Source organism: Cyprinodon tularosa, unplaced genomic scaffold (assembly GCF_016077235.1).
Source record: "Cyprinodon tularosa strain WSP-4 unplaced genomic scaffold, ASM1607723v1 ctg391, whole genome shotgun sequence".
Taxonomy (NCBI): domain Eukaryota; kingdom Metazoa; phylum Chordata; class Actinopteri; order Cyprinodontiformes; family Cyprinodontidae; genus Cyprinodon; species Cyprinodon tularosa.
Genome location: NW_024039109.1, coordinates 388,145 through 412,892, shown reverse-complemented (window position 1 = coordinate 412,892; position 24,748 = coordinate 388,145). Strand labels below are relative to the sequence as shown.

The following is a 24,748-nucleotide window of genomic DNA, read 5'->3' as shown; positions in this document are numbered from 1 at the left end:
CCTGTCTTAAAAGGCAGAACTCTTCTAGTCTAAAAAAACTCATTTGTTGAAATGGGGGGGCCTATTGTTTGAACCCCTTAGAGGCTTTTAAAAACAAAAATGTCTTTTTATGCGCTTTATGAAACAAAGTACCCTATATTTTGTGGATGTACAGCTACATTTCTCATGTAAGTTTGCGTAGTTTTAACACAAACATTTATTTTTCATATTGCACCAGTACAGTTAATGAGCAACCTGTACTTGTGTGCTTGTTTGTTCTGTCTAAAATGTTTATTTTGGAATAAAGAGGTTAATATAAAAAATATATTTTGTCCGATTCATCGATTAATCGAAAAAATAATCGTCCGATTCATCGATTTTTAAAATAATCGTTAGTTGCAGCCCTACTCTGCAGACCTCCAAAGAATTGCCACCCCAACCATTACTGATCTACTGCCGAACCGGTTATGCTAAAGGATGTTGTAGGCAGCAGATAGATCTCCACGGTGTCTCCAGACAGTGTGACGCTGCTTCCATCTGTGAAGAGCACAGGGTGTCAGTGGCGAAGATCCTGGTGTTTTCTGGCAAATGGCAAGAGTCCTGCACAATGGTGGGCTCTGACCAAAACTCCCTTCTGTAGACTACGGGCTCTAATACCATCGTCGCGGAGTCTGTTTCTAAACATTTGTGCAGACAAATGCACATTTACGGCCTGCTGGAGGTCATTTTGCAAAAATCTGGCAGTGCCCCTCCAGTTCCTCTTTGTTCTTCTGGCTTATTTTGAAAGAAATATTTAATTTTACCATAGTGACCACAGAGTACTACAGGTACAGACCAGTCCGTGAAAATTTTGTTTGACGTGAAACCGGTCTGTAGTGCGAAAAGGGTCCGGGGCACTGCTCTAGATAAAATCCTACATCAGAGAACTAGAAATATGTCCAATGAGGTGAGGGTCAGATCTGTTTTTTATGGCTAACACAATTTTTTTAGCTCATTTAGCTCTAATGTTTAAAGTGGAGCTCAGACTGCCGTGCAGTGTTGCTGTGGGTCACAGGACTCATTCAGCAACAGATGCAACCCTCGAAGTTGAATGGGCGAGTTTTTGAGAAAAGCTGAGTGCTAAAATAGTGACCTGAACAATCATCCCAAATTAAGCCAATAATTGAGCCGCAGTGTTGCTTTAAAGTTTTGGGAGACGGCTGTTCCAACCATTGCATTTCCGAATTCTCCCGAGTTGGGCCCGACTTTACACAGATGAATGAAGTAAATGAGATTGGTTGTTTATGAAGAGGGCGGGATTGTTGTGGCAGAAAATTTGCAAACAAGTTTGGTTGTGGCCGGTGTCTCTGAAGCATCTTGCTAGCCAGTTAGCAACTTAGTGCTAGTAGGTTCCCAATGGGAAATTACATTGGGACCAAGTGGCATTTAGCAACGCCACTGTCAAGGAACGCTATGGACAGCGGACACATGCAAGATGAGGAGAGTTTAGTGTCGGAGGTCGTGGATGAGTCTCCTCCATTATACATTTTTTATTTAGAGGAGGAAAGTGGGGATGAAGTTGTTGTGGAAGAGGACGCCAGGGCGGCAGAAGCTTGGTTTGGTGTAGAAGGCTTACAGCCTTACATGTTTGAGCCCTTGCCTCACAACGCTGCCAGTTCTGTTAGCTCTACGCCTGCTGAAGACACAGACGTCCATCCCCGTGAACACTGGGACGGAACTCAATGGGAAAGGAAATTATTCTGATTTCTTATTTCAACCATTTTGTATATTAGCTGCGACATATGAATTAAGCTGCAATGAACGAAAAAATCTGATCGACAGATGACCGTTGATATATGATTGGCCGAATTTATGTGTACAAGCTGATGTATAACCAACTGGCCTGCATATAATAATAAAAAATAACAGATTTTAAAACACAATGTTTTTAAAATAGAAATGTTATAACTTTTGGGACAATATAGTCTGATAAAGAGTACATTTATATACATGTTTAAGTCAGAATGACTTGACATAAGAATCAAACATCCTCATATGAAATACATTTAACATAAGAGGTAAATTATTAAGCTATGTCCTCATATTTTAGGTCATTTTGGATCAAAGCATTAGCTAAAGGCAAAAAAAAAAAAAGATCTCACAGGATGGCACTCCTTACAGAAAATTTTGGCTGTGTCCGAACGTCCACCCTTACCCCTATATGGAGCACTATATAGTAGGGGACTCAAAATTTCCCACAACGCGCCTGAAAAGTAGTGTGCAACCATGGTAACTACACGAGCAGATCTATCTCAGAATGCTTAGCGACAGCTCTCCATGCAAAGCATCATGGGATTTATTGTGGGGGCAAAAGAGATCTAAGATGGCAGATGCACCATGCAGGGAGCCGGAATCACATGACCAACGTAGAGCGAATACCAATGATCATCTCTCTGAACGGTCAGTTAACTGAGTTCACTATAAAATCCACTATATAGACCCCTCTATATATAGTGATTGAGGGATTTAGGGGTTAGAATGGACGTTAGGACACACCTATTGGGATTTTCCTTGAGAATTAATGTAAAGGCAGAATAATTGAAATCCTAAAGCCATAGTAGATCCACTGCCCTATATATTTGTTCTTAGACCATTAAAACCTCAAATAAAAACAACAAGTTTTTAATTAAGCAATGTTCCGCAAATAAACTATAGATAACTACTGATATTTATTACATCTAAATAAAAATATTTCTGTTATATTTTTGTAAGAAAGCCTTCATATCCGGTAAGATTTACATACATTTTCATTTAGAGACAATAAATAAACACCATGTGCACATATTAGACTAATATAATCAAATGTTAGTTATTTAGACAGAAAATGAATTTACATTTATCACTTCCTGTGGATCTATACCAATAACATCCATCTTTACCTCATGTCTTTGTAAGTACACATAAAAAAACATGTCTCTGTAAAGCGATTCAGCATTTAAACAAGCGATAGGTCACGAATAAAAGTTATAAAATGAAATTAATGCCCAAGTAGTCCATACGGCATATTGATGGGAATCCACCACCATCCTGTTAATATGCACATTTATAAATCACTTCTGGTTCAGCTTTTGTGTCAGCCATTTATTGGAAACACAAATCTGCAAACTCAACATTGAACTAAATGTTTTCTTGCATCATAGAGAAAAATCTGTATAAACATTTCTGAATCTAAGGCTACGTTCACACTGCAGGCCTTAATGCTCAATTCCGATTTTTTTGTGAAATCGGATTTTTTTGCATGTCCGTTCACACTTCCAAGTATATGCGACTTGTATGTGATCTACTGTGTGAACTGAAAGCGTTCAACCGAAGTGTCCCGCATGCGCACTCGAGGACGCGATGACGTCACATGTAGCAAGCGTCCTCAGTGTTTGCGGAAGTAAACATGACTCGTAATACCGCAGCGTATATTGCGTTCTTTAAGTTCTTCTCCAACAGGAGCAGGCACATTACGAACGAAATCTTTTTAAGAAGATCAAAAAGAAAGAGAGCCAGATTTCTTGCAATGGCGTTTTGTGGGGCAGTAATAGCAACGTCCGTACAGAGCTCTCACTGAGCTCTCTATTGACTGCTCTCTGTGTTATCTTCCGCCATGGTTGTTAGTTTTTCCCGCCTCCGCTTAGTAGGACGCAGATTAGTAACATTTAGTAACATTTGTCAAGTATCAATGACGTGTAGGTCGGATGAATGCGACCTGGCCGTACAGACACAGGTCGCATTTGAAAAGATCAGATACGTATCGGATTCAGGACCACATATCCAAGTGGCCTGGGTCGCAGTTGAAAAAATCCGATCTGTGTCGTTCAGACTGTCATAAAAAGATCAGATACAGGTCACATATGGGCAAAAAAATCGGAATTGGGTCACTTCAGGCTGCAGTGTGAACGTAGCCTAAAATACTCCAACAAAACTAATAATTCAAAGGTTTGGAGGCTTCAGCTTCTTTGAAGAGGTGTGTGTTGTAATAACGTGGCGCCTCAGGGAAAAGGCTGGCTTAGCGGCGTTATCTCTGGTGTTTGCTCTGGGACAGGTGTCACATGCTTATGACAACAGGGAGGAGGCCAGTAAAGAGACAAAAGGTGCCTGAAGGTGATGCAGCAGCTTAACACAGACCAAGATGTCCTGGATGATTAACTTTCCAAACAATACGAGTCAAATTTCCACTCTGGGTTCCTGTCTGCTCTTCCCAGGAATGTCAGATGATTCGAAGGCAGGCATAGGCCCGAACACTGGAGGGCTTTGCTTAGGTGGAGAGCGGCGGATTTAGAGCGCGTAGCAGCCGACCTAAGCTTACCTGGCTGCAGCTGAAGGATGCAACACAGGATTATGTAATCCCCAATCAACCCTGCTTTCAGTGACTTGCCAGAATGTAACTGATTAACCTAAATGAGGAAACTCCATCAACACCTACTTTAGGGTAATGAGCACTAATTGGGAGCCTTCAACTCAGGAGTGTCCGAGTCTAAACCTCTGTTAGCATTACTATTAAAGATTTAAATGTCAAATCATTCTGGTTTAAACATGTATATCAATGTACTCTTTATCAGATAATATTGCCCAAAAATGTTGAAAATTTCTCTCTTAAAAAAAAAAAAAATCCTGTCTTAAAATCTGTGTTTTTTTTCCGTTAGCCAGTTACTTATACGTCAGCTTGTACACCTAAATTCAGCCAATCATATTCCAACGGTCATCTGTCAATCATATTTTTTCGGTCATAGCATCTTGATTCATATGTCGCAGCTAATATACGCAACGGTTGAAATAAGAAATCAGAATCCTTTCCTTTACAATTGAGTTGCATCCCAGTGTTCACGGGGATGGACGTCTGTGTCTTCAGCAGGCGTAGCGCTAACAGAACTGGCAGCGTTGCGAGGCAAGGGCTCAAACATGTACGGCTGTAAGCTTTCTACACAAAACCAAGCTTATGCCGCCCTGGCGTCCTCTTCCACAACAACTTCGTCCCCGCTTTCCTCCTCTAAATAAAAAAACGTATGATGGAGGAGACTCATCCACAACCTCTGACACAAAACTCTCCTCCTCTTGGATGTTTCTCCTGTCCATAGCGTTCCTTGACAGTGTCGCTAGATTGCTAACTGGTTAGCAAGATGCTTCCGACAAACCGGCGACAATCAAACATGTTTGCGAACCTTCCGCCACAACAATCCCGCCCCCTTGATAATCGACCAATCACATTCACTTTATTCACTCGTTTAAAGTCGTGCCCCACTCGGGAGAATTCGGAAATGCAACCGTTGGAACAGCCGCTTCCCTACGACTTTAAGTTACTCTGTTGATTCCGGTTACGCATAAGCAGACTTTCCCATGAAAAAGAGCCTCCATCATTTTCCAAAGTGAAGCTTAGACTATTTCACTTTTATAGACAAAGAAGAAAAATAATCTGAAGGCCTGCAGTGTGAACGCAGCCTTAGAGGATGGAGGAAGGGTGAGCTATATGTTTTATTGAAGTAACAAAATGAGAGACTTCCTTACCTGGTGGACCTTGAAGCTTGGCTTTTTTCACTAGAAAAAACAAAACAAAAAACAGAAAGAGATCATTAGACCACAGTTTTATGTGTATATTTATTTTACTTAAAAAAAATATTTAAAAAGATGAATGGCTTTGAACTCCTGACTCAACATATTGCTTCTGTTTAGCCCCCATTGAAGCCCATCTATATGATGCATCTCTAGTGTAAACACTAAGGATTTCATTTCCTTTCCTTAAGTCTCATTGAAATCTGGCTTTTTTTGTACACCGAATTTTAAACACAGAGTTTTTTAGCACCAAATTTTAAACACGGAATTTTTATCAGGTAAAAATTCAGCTGGAAAAAACTTAACTGGAAATGCGTTGACCTTTTGGTGAACTCAAGCTAAAGCAATCTACATTCTATGCAGTCGGGCAGCTTCTAGCTAATGATATGAGCTCATTTGGTCAGAAAAAAAAAGAAAGTTTGCCACAAGCCGCTTCTTCCGGATCAAACCAAGAGCCTTGACAGACAGGGGTGCTGCACTAGCTGTGGTCGGCTCAGTTATTTCACCCAGTCCGATTAGATGTAAAACTAATGGCTGTCTATTAGTGGCTACCTGACGTTTTGTATCTATTTAACAAGAAAAACTCATCAGCTTCATTCAGCCGGGAAGAAAGCTATGCCCAACTGGTGTGTCACATGACCAAATGAGCTCATTTCATTGGCTAGAAGCTGCTAGACTGCATCGAGTGTCGATAAAGTTGGCTTAAGTTCAACAACAGGTCAACACATTTGCAGTTAAATTGTTGCAGCTGAATTTTTTGCTGGAAAATTTTTTGCAGCTGAATTTTTTGCAGGTACATTTTTACAAGTTCAGTGTACGGAATTCAATGTGTAAAAAAATCCTGTGTTTAAAATTCGGTGTTCAAAAAAAAGCAGATTCCAGTGAGATAGTTTTTCTTCCATACACCACTAGTTTCAGGATGGAAGTGACCATGGGCGCAGGTTTGCATAGGGACCATAGGGACATTAGCCTCGTTAGACCATCCTAAACTCGCGAGCTTTCAAGGTTTCACTCACAAATCAGTCTGGAGACTCTCCGTTAAAGAAAATCTGGAGCCGTTCACCAAACGAACGTCCAATCAGCGTTGGCTTTGAGGCGGGTTGAGGTGTGACGCAACGAGAAGCGCGACAGTTCAGTCTAAAGAACATGGCGGCTTCAGCCGATGAAACTAGCGTTAGCGTGGCTATCGAGCAAGTTTTATCAGAATTACAGAGTATTTCTTCACTGAAAGAAGAGCAAAACACTGCTCTCGAGGCTTTTCTCAGAGGGAAAGATGTTTTTGCTCTTCTCCCGACTGGTTTCGACAAGAGTTTGATCTATCAATTTGCTCCTCTTCGTCATCGCTCTGTTAGTACGTCATATGCTTCGTTGATCTGATTGGTTTATTTGGCGCGTCTATCACCAACATAGGCCAATTAGCTAATTACTTCAATGGAAGGTTTCCAGATGGATATGCGGAGCAAATCCATCTGGCGGAGTCATGTTATAGGGACATGTCCCTACCAAAATCTTGGCCCGACCTACTTGTCCCTACCAATAAACATGTTTATAGTTTACAATACAGTGTTGTAGCAGCAGTCGTGTCTTTTCTCACAACTTGTATATTGAAGTCAATATTTTAAATGCTCAGTGTCAGTTCCTCTTATAGTTCCCGCGCCTATGTTAATACAGTAAATCTATTTGCAGTCCCTTTAATATGTTATTTTGCTTTGTTTTACAATACAGAGAATATCAGCATATCAGATAAAAAATAAGAAAACACCGGATAAATACACATACAACAGACATATTAAGACTATATTTGGTTAAAAAGACACGTATTTACCTTCTGTCTTTGTCACTGGTAAGTTCAAATGTAACTCTTTTCAAAGTGTTAAGTTGTCCCAATTATACATTATTCTGGGCCACTGATGCTTCAAACATTGTTAAAAGCATCTTGTGTGTGTAGTGATTATAAAATGTGTATAAATGTAACAATAAAATGCTGTTTTCTCTTTAACCCCTTGAACCCTACGGACCCACCGGCGGGTCCAGCTGCTACGTGACCTCGTAATTTTAACAAACCCCCAGTATTGATGTGAAAAACATATTTGGCACAGTTTGGTGACATTTATGGATAAATGTGCCAAAATGGCCTCTCCGCCTAAGAAATTTCTCACTAATACCATTCTAAAATAAATATGATTCATCTGATTGAGTCCACATTTTGTATATTTTTACACAACATTTAGATTTGAAAGTCTGTACTACTTTTTTGGGCTATAAATAATATGTTGGTAGTGTTTTGCAATGTTTATTTCAAAGAAAATTTTGGCGAGGTTCAAAAAATGCAAAATATTTTGTATTTTGTCCCTAATATTTCAGGCAGGGTCAAAGCTACAATGGTGCTGACACCAGAAAACCATTCTATGACATCTTACCTTTACAGAGGTACCAAAAGTTTCTTCTTAAATCTAATAGCTTTGAGGCTATAAGTGATTTACTTTTGTGTGTTTTTGTCAGGCAGAAATTTATTTATACCCCCTTAGGGTGTAAGAGGTTAAAAGAAATGTGCCCCGATGCTCACGTCAAGCATAAAAAAAAATAGAAGCAAGCATAATGAGTAGGACCAATGACATCAGACCAATTCAACTTAAAGGAATAGTACACCCAAAACATGATTAGCCTTCATTTTCTACTCACCCCCATGCTGAACAACACTCTGGAGTACTTTTTTGATATCTCAAATGCATCTGGAGATCTGGGAGGCTTCTTGCTGTCTGCTGACATTCAAATAATGGAGGTCTATGGTGACCGAGACAGAAAGGTCCATAAAAGTCCACAAAAAACGTGTCAATATTCCTCCATACTGCTCGTCCAATGTATTCCAAGTGTCCTGAGTGGGTAGCATCCAGAATTTACTCGAAACGAAGTCATTTAGAATGTTTTTAGAGCATAAACAGTAGTGTATAGGATTTCCTAAAAGCGCGCACCTGCGCGATCACGACGCTACGGAAGCCGGCAGACCACATTAGAGCCAATAGTTCATTTAAACCCTGAGCACATGACAGCATTTTTAGAAAAGTTTATCTGCTGTTCTATTCTACCACAATAGGAAGCCTTTTCTATCGCAACGACACAATCACGAATGATCACGCCATCTGGCGGAAAATCACCCAGCTTTTTCAAATCACGCGAGAATGTGTACAAAACAACAAAAATGGTGCCAGAAACGCTTCTGGGTCGTTTTCATTGAATGTCGGTGATTTTAAAGTAATTTTGAGTGATAAATAATTTTTTTTTTTGTGATCATTGCACTTGGCAGGCGGGCAAATGCAATGAAATTTTTACTCTCCCAACAATAAAAACTACTTGCCCGGGGGCTATCGGGCGATGGTTAACATCGAGCCCTGTCTCCTTTCCATCTCCTCTTTCTTTCATCTCTTCTCCTTTTTTTTCTTCTTCTGTTTTTCCTCTTCTGTTCTATTTACATTTCAGTGTCCATATAATCCTTAAAACTCCCTGCATAATTATAATAAAGCAATTTATATGCATGAAACAATTGGAGCAATATGGCAATTGCCGTACTGCTCCACTTGTGAAAGTAAAATCTGTTGGGCTCTTTTTGGCATCAAGACAATTATTCTTATTGCCACATTGCCAGACAGGACACTGTAAAAAAACAAACAAAAAAAACCTAATAGATAATTGATTACATTTATATTCATTTTGTTTTCAATTTGTGACTTTTGGTCATTAAGTAGAGTTTATAACTAATTCTTCAGAGAGATGATGGACGGCTTGGTTTAACGATTATCCAGATGGGGCTGATCGGACTGATATCTCAGCACATTTTTTCCACAATTTTTAAATCCAAGAACAGTATTCTAGCAAAAATAAAAAAAAGCTTCTTCAGATATCATCTCCTTAGAGCAACAAAGCCCTTTGGTGACCATCACTGTGCTGTGATCCGTCACAATGTAAAGGTGTGGAATAAAAATGGGGCAAATCAGCCTAACGTGGACTTATTAGCCGTCATGTTGGGATTGGTTACCAGTCGTTCAGAAAGAAACTCTACAGACGCATTTAGCCTTCCTGGATTTTATTCTCAGAGGGTGAAACAGGAAATAAATGAATAAAAAGTCAGTTTCACTGACTGAGAGACAATCGCTTCCGTATTTTACTGAATCAGTTAATATGCAAGAACTGTTTTCATTCCTTTGGGAATAAAAACAGAGGGAGCTTCATGTCTGCTACCTTGAAACTACATCTGAGGTTCCTTCTGCTGCAGCAGTTCTACATGATGCCCAACAAGGAAGCAGCGTTTGAGATGTTGCTTTAGAACAGACTTCTTCAACAGGGGGTCCGCAACCCCAAGGGTACACTGGCGCCACAGGGCCCTCTGACCACCATCAGTAGACAATGCAGGTGAAGTGTCTTGCCCAAGGACACAACGACACTAAAAGTCAGAGCCGGGGCTTGAACCGTCAATCCTTCATTTTCAGGGCAAACTCCTACACCCAACGCCACCGTCGCCCTAATTAGGGGATACAAGATTTGTTTTGGGGGTGACAAGACAGAACAAAGATAGAACAGGCACCATGCGGGGAGGTGGAGTCACATGACGAACGGGGAGCGAAAAGTAGCGGTAATATCTCTGAATGGTCAGTTAACCAAGTTCACAATTAAGTCCACTATATAGTCCCCTCTCTATTTGGGATTGAGGGGTTAGGGATTAGGAAGGACCTTAGGACAGTCGTTGTTTTAATGCATCCCCAGTATAACATTCAGTTGGTTGTTTTAGTCTTCTTCTCATTAAAAAATGGTTGACTTTCAGGCACATTACTGCGACCAACTAGATGATTAAAATGTCAATCATCTGCACATTCGTTTTTATTGACAGTTATTTTACCACAGAGTGAACCCCCTCCACAGACAGACCAACTGCTTTTGCCAAAATGGCAGCACTTGAATATTTAAGAGCCTTAAAAAGGTAGTTTATTGGAGAACAAAATGGCAGCTTTGAATAGCATTAATGCTTCCAAAAGGGGCAGAAAACACCTGATTGCTTTTGCATGTTTGCTGGGTAATACAACCATAAATATCAACAAAATGTGTTGGTGCTTGGAATTAAGGTCATCTGCTCCTAACTTCAGAAACTTCAATCATGCATCATAAGCAGAGACAGCTGCATCACAATACAACACATCTGCTAAACAAAAAATAGGCAACAGTGGAAGAAGATTCAACATTTTTTCACATGACTTTGTTTATTTTTAATCAGACCTGCCATCTTTCCCCACTGCTGCATCCATACAATACCATTTATGGGATTGTGAAGAGCTTTGGGGATTAACGGTGATTGCTGGGGCAGGGAGAGCTAAACCTCTGAAGGCCGACATGCCAGATGGGCACGGAAGGATCATAGCGACACGAATGATGCTTTCATATTTTCATCCTCTGCCATCTTTTTTTGAAAAAAAAGGCACAGGGAGGCAGAGTTCAGACCTTTCTATCAGGCTGCCTTAGGTAAGAAAAATTATCCAGACTAAAAGACTAAAAACTGTAATAATCTCAGTGATTATCAGCAGAATAACCGGTAAAAATCAGAAAACAGCAAAAGGGGGAAGTTGATGTATTTCCTGACTTCTAAGATGTCTCTGTGGAGCTTAATGCACGAGTGGAAACGCTGAGAAATCAGTGACTTTCCTTCTTTCCACTGAAGTAGCTAAGCTGGCACAGAGACCACATGTTCTAATTAGCTGTGCTTCACTGACTGCAATAAACCAGAGGCCCTTTATGATGGAAACCGATCGTTATCAATATGCACCCAAAGCAACTATTACTCCACTAACCTAAGGCTTTATTTACATTTCATTGTTTCTGCAACATATTCTCCTCCGATTTCTCCCAAATGATTCGATGCATCATTTTAAATAACCAATAATCTGAGAGAAGAAAACACAAAGTTACGTTAAGTCATCGCAGTTATTTTGTTTTTATTATAGCTCTGCCGTTTCCTCCCCCTCCGTAGATTAACGTGTCAGTTTGTTAATAATTACCAGAACTAGCCTCCTGCAGGGAAGTATAGTTTATTTAAGGAACTTTTAAAGAATAAAAACATCAGGAAGAGCTAAACAGGAAAACCCAGACTGTCTCTAAAGGAAACAGTTTGGTAAAAATGCAGATGACGGTTTAGCCAAAGAGTAAAAATTTACTCTAAATCAAAAGTATAAGAAAAGAGTTAAATATTTGCAGTCCATTTATTTTATTATCTAAATCACTTCTTTTATCTCAGATGGAAAAATTCAGGGTACAGGTTTGGCCAAAGCAAAATTTGAATGGTACACAAGTTTGATGCCTTACATTTTTGAGTTCTAAAAACTTTTCTTTAAAATGAAAATAACTATTAAATGTCCAAAAAGGAAAAGTAAAACACACAACATTTAATCAGACAGAATGACGCTGTGTGCAAAGGCTGAAACCGAAATGAGTTAAAAGCTAAACAATTATTCTCCAATAAAAGTATCGACTGCATGTATAAAGTGCCGATAAAAACAAACGGCAAAAAATAAATTAATTATTAAACATAAAGTTTACTTTTAAACCGAAATCAAAACATCTTAGAATCACAGTAACTAAAAATGTTGAAAACAACTTTCTTCAAACTTTTGTTTTGACGTTTCCATACTACTAAATAAAACTAAAAGTCAAGAACGTTTCAAACTAGGAAATTCATCTAATATGCATTTAAACTTCCCTCAAATCTTCCTGTTTGGCTGTGACTCCATCCTGGAGAGAAATATCTGCTGTGCTGCTGCCATCAACACCTTTGTTTATAGATGTTGGACATTGGCCTGTTTTTCCAGTATAGTCCTGTTTCCCTCACTGTGACTGCCTAGATGTTTTCTCTTCATCCTCTGGCATGGGAGCTGGCTCTGTGCTCGTCTGCCTGTCTGTGTGTTTCCTGGACGGGGCCACCTTTTACAGCTGCTTTTTGTATCTCTGCTTCTGTCTCCTTGAACCCCAGTCGGCCTCAGCAGATGGCCGCTCACACTGAGCCTGGTTCTGCTGGAGGTTTCTTCCTGTTAAAAGGAAGTTTTTCCCTCTCCACTGTCGCTACAAGCATGCTTAGTGTGAGGGATTGCTGAAGAGTCAATGAGTCGATGCAATCAACTGGTTTTCCTTAGATAGAAAACTTTGAATCAATTTAATCAAAAGGAGGCAGGGAAAGCAGAATGAAGCTACATGCAGTCAGCCAAGCCTTCTTGCTAAACCAGGTTGTGAAAAAGGACGTTTCTTGCACCATTTCTCTCCCTCTCTCTAACACATGTCCAACCCCCCCACGACTCGACCTGTCAATCACCCGCAAAACATCTGCGCTGTGGTAGGAGGTGGTGAGTACCAGAGCTGGGCCCCGAGCTCTCCTATACCTTTGTATTGCAGAGGAGCAGTGTTGATTTCGTCAACCAGGACGAAGATGAAAATATTCGTCAATAAGAAACGATGACACAAAAAAATTATTTCCAGAAAATGAAAATATGACGAAAATTAAAAATGATTTTCGTTAACGAGACTAAGACCAAATTTACGAGCCATGGACGAATGGACATTAAGAAATTTAATTGTTTATAATTAATTTGTAATTGTTAATATAAGTGTTTCTTATATAGTTTATAGAAGATTACGCCTTGTTGCCCTGTTTGTCCCTACACGGCGCCTGTCCCACAGCGCACTCATTGTGTGGGGCTCTAATACCGGTGTGCGGTTTGTTGGGGGAGCTGGGCGAAAACAACGCCTGGATGTATGGAGTCATTTTGTTTACAACGCGATGGACAACGCGAGTAAAGACACCACCAAAGAGTCTGCGGTTTCAAAACAGCAGGGAAGAAGACAACGAATCTCAAGCGACATCTGAGGTGCCAACATGCTGCCACATGGAAGAAGGTAAGGAACGGGTGTGTGCGTGCGCATGCATGTGGATGTGTGTGCGCCTTCCTGTGCCTGTATCTGTCTGTCTCTGTCATAGAAGAAAGATGTTCTACTCATACCCTGGATATTAGTCGTTTAAATTTCTTCCTCCCAACTAGATTACAGACACAGTGACACCACAGCCAAATCAGAGGTTGTGGAAGGAAGGGAAGTCTGTTGCAGAGATGTTGGGACCCCCCCCCACCGTACAAACATCACGCCAAAGAGCAGAAATCCCTGGAGAACTCAATGGCAAAGTGGATTGGGCGTTCTGGCCTGCCTGCAAGGACCATTGAGGATGAAGACTTTGTGGATATGATGAAACAAGCCGACAAAAGGTTCAATGTGTGCAGCGGGATATATGTTAAAAAGAGAATCAGTGTGTGAAGTTCTATTCTGCACAGTGTTATATAAATAAAACAGAGAAAAAGAGAAGCTGTGTGAAGAATTTTTATTCCGTACATTGTGATATATATATTTAAAAAAGCAGTGTGTGGAGAAGTTCTATTATTTACAGTGTTGACTAAAATGACAAAAATGACTAAAATTTGACTAAGATTAAAACTGATTTTCCTCATTTAGACTAAGACAAAAAAAATGAATCGGAAAGGCAATGACTAAATATGACTAAGACTAAAATAGATTGTTGTCATTGTGACTAAGACTAAATTAAAAAAAGCTGAAGAAATTAACACTGCAGAGGAGCTTCTGTACGACTTTTAACGACAGTCAATGGGCAAACATCTCTGCGCCCTAGCGCGGAAATACGTCACCAAAAAAAGAAAAATGGAATTACGCTTTTCTAGTCAATAAAGATTAAACATTTATCTTACATATCTTAAATATATATATAGATATATTTCAAAATATTTAACATTTTAATTTAAAATTAAATAAAAAAATATATATATTTTTTTATGTCTTAATCTGCATCATTGGGTGTGGGGCAGCACCCTAGCGCCCTCTATTGGCCAGCTGCCATTGGTGGTATCCAAGGAAAAGGCGTCCATCTAAAATCAGTTATTCTGTCATTAGCCTTGGACAGATCAATGCTAGGAAAGACTGACGGCTCATTCAGGAGCTAACCGATGCAACGGATGCATCTTTAGCGACAGACAGACATGATTGTGTCAAATAAGATGATAAGACACGACATCTGCAATGGATGAGTAGCAGCGGTGCACAGAGGTAAAATGTGCATATCATGTTGTTCCAACTGAAATTTTGTATTTATGGTTTGAAACCAATAATTTCACTTTACTGGGAATTATAATTTCTTATCACAGACAAAAAAGTCATCTTAAACTATCAGTTGCTAAGTAAATATCTACTTCAAGTCCAAGTTAATGGTGTCAAACCACGTGATGTTGTTACTCATGTGAATGTGACTACATTGACAGACTATTTCCAAATGGCCAGAGCTGCAACGCCATGCGGGTTGCCAAGGTTGCTGTTACAACTAATGCGGTCTACTCAATATGTCTTAGTCAGGTAAATAACATGCTGCTGTCGTTTTGCACATCTCTGATGTTGCTGCCATTTTCAGATATCCATTACTGTAAAAATGTCCACAGCTGGATATTGGTTATTTATTCATCAGGTGCACAGTTTGATATTGTTAAAACACTTTATAGTATAATATTTTATTTGTTTATTTTTCAAATTCTTCATTATTATCTTATTTTCATACTCTTTTCTCACATTTGTTTTAACATTTTTGCTATAATGTTTTTGCTGCTGTAAACACCAGAATTTACCCAATGAGGGACAATGAAGGGATTTTCTATTTCTATTCTATTCTATATTTAGGAACAGGAATGACTAAGACATATAGGCAAAGTGGTCTTCTTAATAAAATGTCTCAGATATCAAATTATGTCAGTTTTAAAAACTCTGAGGCGTTTCAGGTTCATAAGCTTGTTAAAAATCAATAATGGGATAAAGTCTCTCCTGTTCATTTCTATAACCGTAAAAACTAATGCTTTAGCTCTTAGACATCATGAATTATAAATTATGTCTCTGTGGAGAATAAATTGAGTTGGACCAAAGTGAAATATTAGATGAAAATTACTACAAAATCAGGTTAATTGTCTGAATATTAATAAGCCTAATAACTGTGTTTTAAAGCACTTTTACTTCCACTTATACTTCCTCTTCCACTATGAAAACGTGAACCCTTCAGACCCACTACCATCAGCACGTATTTACCTGTTTGAGGCAGGTAAATATATGCAGTCCTGCTACAGCAGCAGACAGAGAGCAACCTCTGAAGGCAGGGGTGAAGTGTCCATTCCCTAATGGCAGCTCTGTCAGGCCGAAACAGCCGACAGTTGGTAATTTTATTCTACCCAATAAAACACAGCATTTCTGTGCCAGTGCAGAGCCACAGATTGAGATAGATAGATAAAGAGATAGATAGATAAAGAATGAAAGCAGTACAAATAGACCTTTTTCACGACAACCGGAAGCTGCGTCTGAAAGGGCTGGAGCACTTCCTGTTTTACTCTGAAAAATGTCTCTCCTCCGGTGCTTTTTGTCATCCTTACTTAGTTTGCCAAAACTTTCTTTCGCGGATGCGGAGGAAATCGCTGCGGCGAATTCCCCCACCAACAAATCTGTGAAAGGATACAAGTTCTTCCACGAAGAATATATCCACAGCTATCAAGGTAAGAAAAGACGTAGCTTAGCGAGCTAACCGCTAGCTGCAAGATATGAGCTACACAAACATCGTAATGAAGCCTAACTTAGTATCTAAATTATGTGGAATATTGGAGACGAGCATAGTTTAAACTTTTCAGTTATATTTTGACATTCTGAAATTTGTTTGCCACTACAGTTTGTGAAAAACAGCATGCTAGAATGTTATGTTAGTTCTGAGATTCTAGATGATGCTTGATGTTGAAACTATGCTTTACTTCTGCATGCCTGTAGTGTCAAATATTGTCGAGGGGCAGGTAGTTGTCAGAGCTAGATGCTTCAGATCCATGAAGAAAAATGAGGAACCGCACAAGCTGCAGGTTTGAAACAGTCAGAAAGCCGGTTGGCTCTTGTTCGTTGGTTCGAGTTCCTGTTCATGTTTGACGGCTGAAGAACTTTCACGTACGACTTCTGGACTACTTAGAGCTTATTCTAACATTTTCCTGTTCATTTGTTACTATTTGTTTTATGTTTCTGTTGCGGTTGCAACATAATCTGTGGGAATGCATGATAGGACAGATATGGCTGTTTTCTTGCCCCACCTGAACAACCAGGTACAGAACAAAAACAACTGCGCCGAGACTGAGCCATTTTCTTAGACTTTTATGCTAACGCTATAGCCACCGGAAGTTGTCAAACCCCACATCCGCTTTAAAACCCGGAAGTGTGAAAAAGGTCTATTGGTTGTGGAATACAATTTATGGTAGCTTTACCCCCATTATTTGTTAAATGAGGAAGTTATGTCCCCTAAAAAGGCTGTTGCGCCTCAGGACTTCCCCACCGGTTCTTTTACTGGGAGCAAGTTACTTACTACTCTTAAAGCTACAGTGTGTAATAATTACAGGGATATACAGTCAGAAATGTAATATATTATACATAACTATGTTATTTTATCATCATCTACGAGCTCAGCCTCTTAACCTTAATATTTGCGTTGCCTTAGAATTCGTTATTTATAATTACATAGGAGCGGGTCTCGCAGCCATGGAGGCAGACATCTTTGCGCTACGGCAGCGCAGAGCCAACACACTAGCGATTGCGAGATCGCCAAAACGTCACAACGATGTAGAATAAATAACGGGTATATTTATTATCTTAAGTCTACATCAAATCTATACCCTACACAGACTAATGAAATACTATCTGTAAAATTATCTATGTAAACAAACCTCATCACTTGAGAAGGTAGGTGATGCGGACGTCGTGGAAGACATTTTGTCCCGTAACGCTCGCCGTACTGTTGGGGGGGAGAAGCGGTGGGGGGGAGATGTTCATGTTGCTGCAGTCTGCAGTCTGGCCGCTAGATGTCGCTAAAAGTTATACACTGTAGCTTTAACTCAAACTGGGTTAAAAAAATATAAAAAAGGACTATAAAAACAGGAGTAAAAAAGTAACAGAGTTTATTCCAGATCAGGTCGTTACAGGACAGAGAAAAATGCTTGGAGCTTGCACAGCTGTGGGCTCAAAAATCACGTCCGCGAGCGTCCGGCAAAGATTGAGCCCCGAACAAGGTCATCTTCTCCTTCTTATAGCTCATGAGTCTATGTGTTGGATCATGTGGATGTTTAGCTGTCCGTATCAGAAACTGACACCCCATCCATGCCCTGACCTTTATGCATCTTGCCTCTATGCCCAAGATTACAGATACATCTCCTCTATCAGTCCGGCTCCAACATGTGCCCATATCCTGTGTATCTTTAAAAGACAAGAAGGCTGTCCAATAGATGACCTACTTACACAAAGTGACATCCAGAATGTGAAGGATTGCCATCTACTCTCTCTATCTGGCTAACAAAGTAACAATGCACATGATGTATAAAAGAATAAACCTAACATAATAACCTATTATATTAGCTGTAAAACAATGACTGCAAGTGGAAATAAACCCAGAACCCATGTGCTTAAACATCAGGAAAAAAAGGAAATTAAACTTTAGGTAGCTGACTCTTAACAATACCAATGATGGCAGCCATATTTATCCTGCTCAGCGACGGCAGCCAATGAGAAAACAAAACACTCTGGTGTCTGAAAATGGTTTACCTTGTATCATGTGACTGAAATTAGCTGTGTGATCAGGGGAAATTTGAAGTTAAAGTTGGTCTGAGCCAACTAACTCCGACTGCTGAGGTCCATGGTGGGAGTTTAGGTAAACCTGGATATGAAATAGATCGGATCTAAAAACTTGAGCTAAAAAAAACCTGAAATGTGATGAAATGAAAACTAAAAAAAAGGGCAGAACACGAAATTGTGGAGGGAGAGACAGGAAGAGGAAGTGACGACAGGATCTGCCACTCCTGGGAAAGAAGACGGAGAGAGAGAGAGAGGAAAACAGAGAGCCGGAGTGAGAGACATAAGGATATACAGAGAGAGAGAGAGGAGCAGATGGCCTGATATTGAGGGATTACTCCCTCAATCTCTAAGCGTTCCCTCGGTCTCACCCTGCCTACTTCATAATTCCACATCTCTGTTGCTGGTTTCAGTCGGCCCCACCACCCTGCTTCCCTGAGTCATATTTCCAGGCTGTCCTACTGTAAATAAAAATGAGAAGACTGCAGGTCAACATTACTGCTGCAGTATGGTTTTTCAGGAGTGTTTGAAACAAAGTCTGGATACCTGAGACGCTCCAAGCAAAAACAGAACTGAACAGTTTAGGGGAAAATTAAAACAGCAGATTCTTTTCAACCAAATCTGTGATTATGAATCTATTTAGATTTTCCTCTAACTGCACATGAACCTAAACGTGGGAGAAAAAGGATTCGCAAAGATCTTCAGTTCTGTTTGCTGCGTTCGAGCATCTCCTCAGTTCTTAGAAATTACAATTTATAATTACATAGGAGTGGGTTTTTTCATTTGTGGAGGCAGACATCTTTTGCTCTACGGTAAAACTAGTGACCGCAGAGATTGCCATTATGCTCAAATGGGACTGCGGCAAGACCTATATAAATCCTACACAGACTAATAAAATACTATTTATAAAATAATCTATGAAAAAAAAAGGGGGGAAAAAAGCAATCAGGCAGAAGCAGCGGCTGAGAGAGCTCCAGAACGGAGTCAAGCCAGCCAGGTGTGGATGGCTCAGTGAGAGGAAACCAAAACAGAACTTTTTGGTCATAACTCCACTAACAGTGTTTGGATTTCGAGGAAGACGAATCATGAGAACCATCCTAAGAACACCACCCCTATTGTGAAGCACGGGGGTGGTAGCATCATGCTTTGTGGGTGTTTTTCTGCACATGGGACAGACTTAGACTTAGACACACTGTATTGTCATTTTGTACACAAAGAGTGTATACAAAAAGAAATTTTGTTCATTACAGCTCTGAAGGCATTTCCATTTTAAATTGCAGCAGCGATAAAATATAAAGATAAGACTGGTATATGATTTACAGTTTCCAATATTCAGCGCTTTTTTTTCTTTTTTGCTGCAAAGCCTCTTCCCAGAAGGCAGCAGGGAGAACATCCGAAGGTGGGGGTGTGGGGGGTCATTTATAACGTTATGGGCTCGGGACACACAGCGCTGAGATGAAATGTCTTTTATGGAGGACAGAGGAGCCCCAAATATCTCTGCTGTTCTCATTCTCTCCTGGCCTTCTTCCAGTCTGCGACGCTGCAGCCTCCACAGCACACAGTGAGACTGCTGGTCAGAACGCTCTCTATGGGGCTTCTGTAAAAAGTCATGAAGATGGGTGGAGGGCACTGTATTAAGGAGAGGATGACCGGGGACATGTATTGAGAGATTTTGGGGAACAACCCCTTTCCCTCAGTTGGAGATGGGTGGAGCCTGGGTCTACCAACATTACCATGACCCGAAGCACACAGGCAGGATGACCAAGGAGTGGCTCTGGAAGAAGCATATCAAGGTTCTGGTCTCCAGTACTAAACCTAATGGAGACTCTATGGTGGAGCGCAAACGGTGTTTCTCAGGGACAGCCGAGAAACCTGACTGATCTAGAGAAGATCTGTGTGGAGGAGTGGGCCAAAATCCCTCCTGCATTGTGTGCAACCCTGGTGAAAAACTACAGGAAAAGTTTGACCTCTGGAATTGCAAACAAAAGCTACTGTATCAAATATTAGCATTGATTTTCTCAGGTGTCTTTATGCAGCTAACAACCTCAAACAGATGCATCTAATTAACTTCTTAAAACCCACCGGGTCGCCGGCGACCCAGTGGGCCTTAAGTCGGGGTAACAATTCAGAATGCATAAAATTCCACGGGTAAAATTTTTTACCTGCAGGTGGAGCTTTTGCGCGCAAAGTTCCATACCCCACAGCTCTGGAACTGTTATAGCTAGAGGTCTGAAATTTTCTGCATTTGTGGTTGACACGATGTATAACAAATACAATACAATAAACCTAGCCTTTTCTCAAGAATGTCTTTAATACTGCTGTTCAAAAAAGACCTATCATTTCCGAGAATAAAAAAAAAACAACAACTTTGAGTCGGGTTTGAACTGATGCAGGTGGGTCTGTGTTCTAATCACCCAATTTTAATTTATTTATTAGGAAACTAGAGGATGTTAGCTTTCAAATAATGTATTGCACATGTAGTTTGGGCTTAAAGTTCCTAAGTTATCTGCTTTTCCATTTGGGAATGCAAAATTGGCGAGGATTACCCAAAATGAGGTGGATGTTAAGAGGTTAAGGATAATAAATGGAGTAGAGGTGGACTAACAGGTCAGACTTCTAGCTGATAGACAGGTGTTCAAATACTTATTTGCAGCTGTATCATACAAATACTTAGTTATACTTATTTTCCTCATTGCATTCAGCTACAATATGTAGTAATATACCAAAATTTTAAAGAACTACTGAGAGAAACGCCTCTATGTAAAAAGAAGGCAGAGGATTCCTTGTTAAACAGTGTTTACAACAATGTTTTATCAGTTATAGTAAAAGGCAACAAACCTTTCCAGCCGTGTAGATATAAATTTTAATTCCTAATGCATTTTTTTTCTTGTCTGCAAAATGTTAAAGACATGTAAGATTGGATTTCTTCAAAAAAGGATCTCAAAGTCACGTTTTAGATGCAATGTGTGATATTTACTCAGTATTCAGTACAGCAGGGATGTGAAATCAGGGTTAAGATTCATTTTGCTTCCAAACTGAAATCGATAAAAGTGATTTTAAAGCAGGCAGAAACTGTCGCTAAACAAAAACACGTGTCTCCAGCTCCTCAGGATCAAAGGCAACATGTGATACCACCCATGCCTCATGCGTCCGCTCCCCTATATCCGCATCCCCCCTTTAAGTCCACATGTTAGGACGACACCACTCATCTGTTGTGAAAAGACGTTACCATGGAGACCAATCACCTCAACTAGCAATAAATAAGCATCCATGTTAAGTCTGAGTCACAACGTCAGCATTCTGTTCTGTAATTCTCATCTATCAGCTACATAACACCTTTAATTTCACTGATCAACAAAGGAACAGCCTGAAAAGGTCTAGATTAGCTTGAACCGTCCCGCTAGAGTCAAATTAAACTATTTTGCCGGGTTTATTTGGATCTATTGGTGACCGTAGTCAATCCATGTCCCAGTGTGGTGCATTGGCCGAACCTCTTCTATGTCCTGCTGGTTTTAAAGATTTCTTTCTCCTCCCTGAAACAGAACCAAACAGCTCAGAACAGACCAGTCCTCTCATCTGACCTGCTCTCAATATGCTCCTTTCTGTACAGAAAGTTTAATAGATAATATGAACATCAATAGCTGCTAAAGAGCTACGTTACCCAGGGGTGGTACAGGAGGGGTAATTAGGACAATATATTGCAGACATATCGTTACAGCCAAATTCTGAAAGTAGGGTTAGGGTTAAAGTTTTGGGTCGCTCATGAACACGTCATTCAAATGAACAAAACATTTGTCAGAACAAACTGAATCAAATCAGAACCATTAACTGATATATTAATTTCTTAGTTTAATTAAAATTAGGGCAAACCAATTAGGAGGAAACTTTTGTGTTCTGCGACGCACACAGTAGCATCAGCTACTCTGAGCTAACGGCTAAACTTTGTAGCTGTTAGCTTTAGTCGGCTATATATATATATATATATATATATATATATATATATATATATTAGGGGTGTAAATCACATCCATCATGGCGATTCGATTCAGTATCGATTTCCTGACCCAACGATTAGATTATTTTCGATACTCAAGAATACACCACGATTCGATTCGATTAATCGATTAATCGGTTATTTTTTTTTTTTTTTTTTTTTTTTTTTTTTTTTACACATTACAGGCTAAACAAAGTTTCAAGTTTGAAATAAATCAATGAAAGCTGTAATATCATTATGCATTTTCTTTAGAAACAACAGCAAATAACAGAAGTAGAAAAGTTGCATCAAAAAATACTGCAAAAATACTGCACAATATCAGTGTAATGAGTTCAATGCAATACCTCGGCTCCAGAGAAACTGTCCAACATATTTTTTTAGAATGTAATAAATATACTCAGGAAAGAGAGATGTTGCTTAGAGAGTTAGACAGGAATAAAAATAAACTACATATAAGGGAATTGTTTCAAAGGTCATCTGGGGATGTAGTTTTTGGGAGTATTTTTAATTTTCTAAGAAGAGAAGGAGAAGGATAAGGGTATTTTAGGGAGAATATAATAGTTTGTCTGGTCCATACTCCATTCTGGAAGGTGGCGGTAATGCACCTATAAGTTGTTTGCCAACCGCCATAAAAAAAAAAGAAGAAGAAGAAGGCTTCAGAGTGTCGACGTCACCGCCCACTTGAGAGACGCTCCGCTGCTCCTCTCCCAGATTGTAGCTGACTGCAGACACTGCCGCAGACAGGAGGCCGGCTTGTTTTGTTTTTATGACCGAAATTGCTGAAAACAACTCGTGAAGTTTGACCCGCTAGATGAGCGAGGTGCGTGAGAACGCTGAGACCCTTTTTCCACCTGGATCTCCGCTCTTTTTGGCCCTCATGTCCCTCCGTCGTCGGACTAAACTCGCCCCCACTTCCTCGCCGCCTCGGCCGTATCTAGACCCACAGCGTGTAGCCCAGACCACGCTTCAATATTGGGCATAATTTAAAAATGTCTGTGTCAAGCTCACTGCAACACACTGCTGTAAGAGTATAACCAGGAAGCGAGGTAGGAGGGCAAAATAGGTTTAGCGCCACTGCAGCACGGGAGGAAGAATTACGCCCAGGAGGAAATGGATAAAAATAGACCGGAGGGAAAAAAAAAACATGAATCGATTATCTTGCGGACGTGTCGATGCATCGGATCGTCGGCTTTTGGATCGATGCATCGATACAAAACGATTATTATTTACACCCCTAATATATATATATATATACACACACACACACACTTGTTCCGTTCTGCCATTGTATACAAACACACACACACTCGTTCTGCCAGTGTAGTGAGGACCATGTGTTCATTCCCATTTACTTCCATTGATTTTTAGTCATTTTCAACACTTTCTACACCTTAACCCTAAACCTAACTATTAGCAAAAAAGCATGTGAGGACCGGCAAAATGTCCTCACTTTGCAACAACTGGTCCTCACTTTGCAGGTGAATTTGGAAAAATGGTCCCCACTCTGAGGGCTAGTAGACACTAGGGCTGCAACTAACGATTATTATTTGTTTTTCTGCTCTACTTACATTGCAGTGTCCATATGAACTGTAAAACTCCCTGCATAATTATAATAAAGCAATTTATATACATGAAACAAGTGGAGCGGTATGGCAATTGCGATACCGCTACACTTGTGAAAGTAAAATCTGTTGGGCTCCTTTTGGCATCAAGACAATTATTCTTATTGCCACCTTGCCAGACAGGACACTGTAAAAAAAAAAAAAAAAAAAAAAAAAAAAAAAAAAAAAAAAGATTATTTTAAAAATCGATGAATCGGCCGATTATTTTTTTGATTAATCGATGAATCGGACAAAAAATATTTTTTTATATTAACCTCTTTATTCCAAAATAAACATTTTAGACAGAACAAACAAGCACACAAGTACAGGTTGCTCATTAACTGTACTGGTGCAATATGAAAAATAAATGTTTGTGTTAAAACTACGCAAACTTACATGAGAAATGTAGCTGTACATCCACAAAATATAGGCTACTTCGTTTCATAAAGCGCAAAAAAAGACATTTTTGTTTTTAAAAGCCCCTAAGGGGTTCAAACAATACGTCCCCCCATTTCAACAAATGAGTTTTTTTTTAGACTAGAAGAGTTCTGCCTTTTAAGACAGGAAAGTATAGCAGTTAAAGTTGCTGCTTGAGAAAATACTGAACCATAGAGATAAAAATAGCCCTGTGATTCAAATTATAAATTGTATTTGGAATAAAAATGAGAGAACTAGGGGTGCTAAAAAACACATCCTCCAAAGACAGATATTTACATGGGAATACGGCATATAATTAATTGACATATTACTGATCTTGCTGGATTTTATTCTGCTTTACTTCCATAAATTGCAGGATCTTCTTTACTTTATCTTTGCCAGAAGATTTAAACGCCTTGCCCTCATAATTTGCAAGTTAATTTATTTATAAAGAAAATATAAACGCTGC

At 39.7% G+C, this 24,748-nt stretch overlaps 1 protein-coding gene across 5 annotated transcripts in view; it reads right to left on the bottom strand.

The window, feature by feature from the left end:
• LOC119791463 (protein unc-13 homolog B-like) overlaps nucleotides 1–24,748 on the bottom strand; it is a 150,807-nt gene that overhangs the window by 119,084 nt on the left and 6,975 nt on the right. For all 5 annotated transcript variants that reach the window (XM_038297573.1, XM_038297575.1, XM_038297578.1 and 2 more), the window contains exon 2: nucleotides 5,509–5,538. In XM_038297573.1, the coding sequence (XP_038153501.1) occupies nucleotides 5,509–5,538 (30 nt within the window). The remainder of the gene's footprint in view (nucleotides 1–5,508; nucleotides 5,539–24,748) is intronic.